The sequence below is a fragment of the Peromyscus californicus genome, unplaced genomic scaffold (genome assembly GCF_007827085.1).
Source record: "Peromyscus californicus insignis strain IS unplaced genomic scaffold, ASM782708v3 Scaffold_4__1_contigs__length_199733344, whole genome shotgun sequence".
NCBI lineage: Eukaryota > Metazoa > Chordata > Mammalia > Rodentia > Cricetidae > Peromyscus > Peromyscus californicus.
The window spans coordinates 115,731,941-115,739,701 of NW_026294562.1; the positions used below are offsets into that span (position 1 = coordinate 115,731,941).

Here is a 7,761-nt window from a genome sequence, read left to right on the forward strand (position 1 = left end):
CAGGTAGATAGAATATTTACATTAGAGATTTACTTTTAACATGAAACTAGATAATAAATTTATATTATGTGTGAAATTTTAAGTTATATTTTCAACAGCTTTCATTTTCTCTGTTTGCTAGGGATCACTTAGAGTCTTTGGCAGAAATGAATAATACGTTACAGTCCTGATTCTCACTCACCTACCATCACCGGAGTGCTGTTGATTCCTCCCAGGACAGAGAAGAGATATGGATGTAACAAATCAAACAGCGGTGACAGAGTTCATTTTTCTTGGATTTCCAGGCTCCTCCTCACTGCAGCTTGCATTGTTTGTGATGTTTCTCACTGTGTATTTGCTGTCTTTCATGGGGAACACTCTCATAATTTTCCTTATTCTGATGGATTCCACGCTGCAGACACCCATGTACATTTTCTTAGGAAACCTGTCCTTCCTGGAGATCTGGTACACTACGGCTACGGTACCTAAGTTGCTTGCCACATGTGTCACAAAGGTTGTCACCATTCCTGTTGAGGGCTGTATTGCTCAGTACTACTTCTTCTTCTCCCTGGGAGCCACTGAATGTATCTTGCTGGCAGTGATGGCTTATGACCGGCACGTGGCTGTGTGCCGTCCTCTACACTACTCGCTTCTCATGAGTGTTCAGATTTGCATGAGGTTTTCAGCTGGCTCTTGGATTGGAGGCTTCATTGCCCCTCTGCTACCCACCATACTCATCTCTCAGCTGAACTTTTGTGGCCCACAAAAAATCAACCATTTCTTTTGTGACTCTGACCCTATCTTTAAACTCTCTTGTTCAGATACATTCTTGGTGGAGGCCTTGGGTTACACCTGTAGCTCTGTGGTGATTCTCAGTTCTTTCCTTCTCACAATGAGCTCCTATGGCAACATTGTGGTCACAATAATTAAGCTATCTTCCCAGGAAGCTAGGAAGAAAACATTCTCAACCTGTGCCTCCCACCTCACAGTAGTTACTATCTACTACGGCACCATAATCTTTGCCTATGTCCGCCCTCCTGCCAAGTACAATTTCACAATTGGCAAAGTCATCTCAGTGTTCTACTGTGTGATCACCCCATTAGTCAACCCTCTCATATATACCCTGAGGAACAAAGATGTAATGAAAGCTTTCCAGAAATTTGTAGCAAAAAAGAGATTTCTATTAAACAGAAACATGCATGAGTTTTGAGAAGGCAACAATTAAGTTCTGTTTAGAGAGAACTATCAAACTCATTTGCTCATGGTAAGTATTTGAAATTAAGAAATGGAATTCTGATATACCCACCTCTGCATATTTTATGTTTTGTGTTGAATTATTCTGAAAGTTATTTATAACTGTTCTTTTTATGATATTTAATACAATACCACAGTGATAAATAGAGTGAATAATTAAAGGGTTTTTTGCCAATAAGCTGTTCACAATTGGTTTACTCCAAGCAATGAATATTTTAAAATCTTATACTTTGACAGGAAAACTAGCCATAAAATCTGTGTTAAATGAAGCAGTGTTTTTCCATCTAAAAGTCTTATAGAAACTAAATAAAAGTACATCAAAATACATTTAATAATCATTTATTAACCACATATTGTAAACCAGACACTATTTTTAGGTTTTACAATTATTTGTTAACATAGGCATACCTATAGAATCTTAATAGAAAAAGATTAGATAAACACAATTTTTTGACAATGCGAAATTGTAAATAAATAGATATAAATAAAATGAATAGAACTTAAAATATTAGCAAGAGTACCATGAATAAAATGTTTTAAAAGGCTTAATGAGATAACATAAGAATGGAATATTTAACAAGTTCTTAAACCATTAGATTTTTATACATGTTCAAGTGGATAAGAATTCAGTAAAATTAATTCAAGTACTACACACCCACAATATTAACCTCTGAGGATACTGAAGAAGGAAACTCATGATTTCACGCATCATAGCACATTCCCTGTTCATGAAGAAAGGAAAAGAACCAATTTTTATTTTGAAATATATAAAAAGTGACTGCAGGCTTTGCATTATTTTTTATGATTTTTTTCATTGTATATTAAGAAGCTTTATGGTTTTATTTTTCTAGTGCAGTTTAGGAACAAAAGAGACGGCAAGGTGATGGAAGAAGCAAATCACAAGCATCTTTGTGGTGAATGTTCACATGACTTACTCCTTCTAAGTGTGAGAACTGTGACTGAGCATCATCAGAATGATCTAAGAGAATGCACAATACCACCCTAGACACAGAAAGAGAATCTGCAGTACAAAAAATCACCAGCTGACTGCTCCCCGGAGTGAATCTTGAGAACCACTGTTGTAGGCAATTAAGAGACTATAATAAAGTAATAGCTTTTTGCACAGTTCATATTTGAAATCTTTCTTGAACTCAGCACAAAACCTTTCTGGAATACATAAAAATTAGAATTATATTTTAAAAAATACAAAAATGCAAAATATTTTCTGCTTTTGTTTTTATGTGTTTATTCATTAAAAGTTTTATGTATACATATAATATGTCTGGTAACACTCACTACATGCCCATCCTTGGCTTTTCTTCTTCCCATTCATAACAAAGTTCTCTTTAGTGAAGTAGTGCCCACCCGCATCCATGTCTTCTTGTTTGGACACAATGAGTTTATCCAGGATCTCTGTGTGGGCATGCATGTGGAGCTATCTATTAGAGCATGGGCAATTCAAACAGTGACCATGCCACTGAAGACAATGAGTGTCCCTCCCCTTGCAGCCCTCTACTATCAATACCAGCAATGAAAGGTTTCAGCCCTCATGAGACCCTCCTGACTCTATGAATACTTACAGGCTCATTATGGGGCAGAACTTGTGCAAGCAATAGTAGATGCTATGATTTCACAGAAACTGTGACCTTTCCATGCTTTTAAGACATTTCAGGATCCTCCTCTTCCTTATTTCTTGGCTCTTCCATTCTTTCTACCACATCTTTCACAGTGTTTCTTGAACTTTCTAAGGAGTGTTATGGGTACCCTCTTTAAAACTGAAGACTTAACAATAACTTTTAGTTTCTTGATGAGCTGTGAATCTTGGCTTTAACTGTTCACAGCAAAATTAAGCTTCTTTGATCAAGGCTCAGGGCACCTTGGGTCTTGTTGTAAGTGTAAATATTTAGGAGGTAATTTGTTATGTCCATTTAGAAAAATGAAAGGAGTAGGTTCATCTTTAGGACCTACCATTTCCCCAGTTATGGGTCTTGGATCAGGTTGAGCATACAAGGTCTGAACTTCTCAGTATGCATTCAGTTTCAGATGCAATCAGAAAATGGTTGTTTAATCTCATATTGGTCATGCCATTATTGTACCAGTAGGCATAGCTTGACTTTCAAATTTATGTTTCAACATGTAAAATTCATAGCTAGTAAACACAACTGTAGCTGACTTTTACCAAGTTTTTATATCAAAAGCTTCATTTTTTTTGTATTTTATAATTTAATTTAATTTTACATATCAACATATCAGCCACGGATTCCCTTGTCGTCCCCCCCACCTTCCTCCCAGTCCACCCCCAGTCCCATCTCCTCCAGGGCAAAGACTCCCCTGGGGATTGAGTTCAAACTGGTAGATTCAGTCCAAGCAGGTCCAGTTCCCTCCTCCCAGGCTGAGCCATGTGTCCCTATATAAGCCCCAGGTTTCAAACAGCCAACTCATGCACTGAGTGCAGGACCCGGTCCCACTGCCTGGATGCCTCCCAAACAGATCAAGCCAATCAATTGTCTCACTTATCCAGAGGACCTGATCCAGTTGGGGGCTCCTCAGCCTTTGGTTCATAGTTCATGTGTTTCCATTCGTTTGGCTATTTGTCCCTGTGCTCTAGTCCAACCTTGATCTCAACAATTCTCACTCATACAAACCCTCCTCTTTCTTGCCAGTTGGACTCCTGGAGTTCCACCTGGGGCCTGGCCGTGGATCTCTGCATCTGGTTCCCTCAGTCATTGGATGGGGTTTCTAGAATGACAATTAGGGTGTTTGGCCATCCTATCACCAGAGTAGGTCAGCTCAGGCTGTCTCTCGACCATTGCCAGCAGTCTGTTGTGGGGGTATCTTTGTGGATTTCTGTGGGCCTCTCCAGCACTCTGCTTCTTCCTAGTCTCATGTGGTCTTCATCCATCATGGTCTTTTTTCCCTTGTTCTCCCTCTCTGTTCCTGATCCAGCTGGGATCTCCTGCTCCCCTAATATATTTCTGTAAACTTTTGTCAAAACAACCTTAAATGTAAGTGTGATATTCAGGTCCCCAAATACCATCATCTCTTCTAACACTTAGTTTCCATCAGAATATCAAAATTACATGAAAAGAATCTTAATAATACATATAAAATGATAAAAAGCTATTTTTTTATCATCCCACCTAAAAATAGATTTCCTTATTTTATTGGTGGTAGTAATTTATTTTCTAGAATCAGATTCTTGCATCACATCTAATTATACCCTGGATTATAACCATTGAAGTTTACCTTTTTTTCTGTAACTCACTTAACTAATATTTTCACCAATATATTTGGAAATCAGATTGACTTATGAATTTCTTTTGTTATGTAGCTACAAAACTCCATGAAAGCATTTATATTTTAGATTATGGTAGTTGGAGAAACCTGAATCCATATTCTCAGGCCAGAGAACTCATATTTGACTGAATAATAATCTATATCTTATTTCCTTTGTGGTAAGGGATATATTCTGCCTTGATGCATTTATACAAGTGGTAGCAAATGGGATGTGTTTGTATTTGTCATTCATAAATACATAACATCTTAATTTAAAATTATTTTAAACACAACATTTGATTAGATGAATATTCTCCTGTTGTGTACATTTACAAAATCAATAATAACATTTATACTTTGGATAATATATTTTTTCTCGTGAGTTTTTTTTTTTTAATATTTCAGTGGTGAACTTCCATTTAAACGTGTGCCAATACCCTTGATTATATCCTTGAAGCTTGAATTGTGGACTACATAGAACAGAATTCTGAACTCAATTATGTCCATCCCCCTTAAGAAAGATAAAACCATCCTACTCTTACTGATTTAGTAACAAATCCTGAGTACTCAAAATTGCCATTACCATTGAATTAACATACAGTAAAACTAATTCCAATTTCTTCCACATTCTTTTCTAATGAATCTCCATTAGTACAAGCAACACTAGAATCTGCTGTTTCCATGCTTTTCATGTCTACTGTTAAGGGAACAAAACATTGTCCTCAAGGGTCAGTTTCTTTCCCATAGAATGACTTTCTGAAGTGTCCTTTACACCACAACCAAAGCAAATATTTCACAATGTCAATTGTGATTTACAGATACAAATGTCTATCTTTCTACAGGAATATAAGCCAATATGATTTTTATGACCTAGAAAAACTTTGTGATAAGATATCATGACTGTTATTATTATTTGAGACAGAAATCTTACATTGTGACTAAGGCTGTCCTTAGGGTAGCAATTGTCTTACATCAGCCTCCCAGGTGCTGTAATTACAGGTGCAAGTCACAATACCAAAGTTTTTTTTTCCTTATGTTTGTTCTTTTGCCTAAGTGAGAGTGCTCTTGAGTGTCCTATCTCATGTATGGATCATGTTCCTCTCCACACAAGTCACTGCACATGCTGTCCATGCTCATGGGAAACACTCCTTTCTTCCCCTTCCCTTCCATACATGCATGAGAGCTACAATCCTTTTACTTGAGGACCTCCCCTTAGATGTCAGTTTCCTGAACAACCACCCCCATCCCTGAAAAACTCAGAGCTCGAATCACCTATGTGTAATCACCAGGTACTTGCCAGTTAACCTTGTTCAGCTATAACTTCACACTTTCCAAATGACTATCTGACTGTGCATTTATATCATACTATTTTATTTTATTTTTGAGAATAACTTATGTCACATGTTTAAAAAAATCAAAACTATATAAGAAGAGATATATCCAGACATTTTATTTTTTCACCTGTTCCTATATTTCCTTCTTCCAGTTAAACAAGTCAAAGTATTTTTTTAAATTTTAAGAATTTTAATTTAGTTCTTTGTTGATATTTTTCTGAGTTTTAATTTTAAGAGAAAACTCAGAAAAACACATATATCAGAATTTAAATACTTTCTACTAAAATATAGCATTGTATGTATACAGATTATGATGTGATTGTTTTTTTCCATAAAATTATATATTTGAAGAACATTCAATACTAGGTTAAAGAGGCTTTTGCATTTCTCACTTTTTATCATGCAGAATATTCTATATTTTGCATATTCCTCCAGCATTGAATAATTTTCCTTCTACTATTTAGTAAAAAGATTAAACAATGAAAATATTACACACACACACACACACACACACACACACACACACACACATATTTGTAGATGTAAACAAACATGACCTAATACAGAAAGAAAGATTCTCAAAAGTACAATTGTTTGTCTAAGAGAAAATACATTAATGCTTCAATAGGAGGCTGATTAGATGGCCCAGTTGGTATAATTATTTGCTTGTAAGTATGATGAAACTGAGTGTGAATCTCCAGTACCCACAGAAAAAGTTGGACATGCCACATATGTCAATTAACCCAGTTTGCAGGAAGGTAGATAGAGATAGGAGACCTTCTAGAACTTTCTGGCCAACCAGCTTAGCTAAAACTCTTTAAGCTCCAAGTTTACTTAGATACACCATTTGTGGGAAAACAGGCAGTTAGTGATTAGGTATACCCAATTTCTATTTTTAGCCTTCACATGAACCCCTATGCTACATATGCATACACAAACATGCAATACACACACACTCACTCACAATAGGAAACTGAATTTTTAACAATCACATTAACATGAGCTGAACATGAACCACTGCAATAGACATGTTTAAGTGGAGGGGCAAAAAACCATGAGGCCTCAACCCTATAAAAAGAACTTCATGAAACTGAGGAATGCTGAGTGGGAGCAATAGTCTTCCCCTGCCACACCAACTCCAGTGTCATCCGTGTGACATGAACAATTATGTCAATAATAGCGGATGGGCGATACATGTCCCATGGGACTAAGCTCCCTGGAGGTCCCTGGCAGAGTGTCCGAGTTATGTTTCCTTCTCAAAGAAGATGTACTTCACAGATCATGAGCTCCCTCGGCTATGGGTTCTGTATAACTGCTTTTCTGATAATGTTTTAATTAATCTATGAAGCACAGCCAAAATTAATGAATGCTTGGGTTGTCAACTATGGAGGAAAGGGGAAGCTGGACATGGGTCTTAATCAGATATAGCAGAATGAGCTATTTTTTAAAAACCTCAAGCCATGAGATAAAGAAAGTATAAAGGTTCAGGCACTTCTAAGGAATAAACACTCACCCACTAGGAATCCTTTGGAAATCCCAACTAAAGTGATTTATGGCAGAAGACATTATCTCATAGGAGGCAGATGGTAGGCCCCTCTGTTGAGGAAGTTCAACATGGGAAACTTAAGGACTACAACAGAACCCCTTCCCCTTACAGGTGTAAAAGTACAAGAGTCCATATTCCAGTAGGGAAAAGGTTTTAAATTAAAAGAGATATATGATGAAAGAACTGAAGAAAGACTTAGAGAGGGTCTGTAGCATCCAAATTGACTAAGTAGACCATGAGAACCAGAAAAGTAGAAATGTATAATAAACTAGAAAACTGCTGGGATAAGATAAGGGACACAGCTGCAACCACAAGAAGTCTAGGGACTGTACTAAGTATAGAAATCACACATTGCTCTTTGGGTCATAAAGT

General features: G+C 36.7%; 1 protein-coding gene across 1 annotated transcript; it reads left to right on the plus strand.

The window, feature by feature from the left end:
* The first annotated feature begins 229 nt into the window (after window positions 1-229).
* Window positions 230-1,189, plus strand: LOC128123938 (olfactory receptor 6F1-like). The gene has a single exon (XM_052760211.1). The coding sequence runs from the start codon at window positions 230-232 to the stop codon at window positions 1,187-1,189; it is 960 nt and encodes a 319-aa protein (XP_052616171.1).
* The last annotated feature ends 6,572 nt before the right edge of the window (window positions 1,190-7,761 follow it).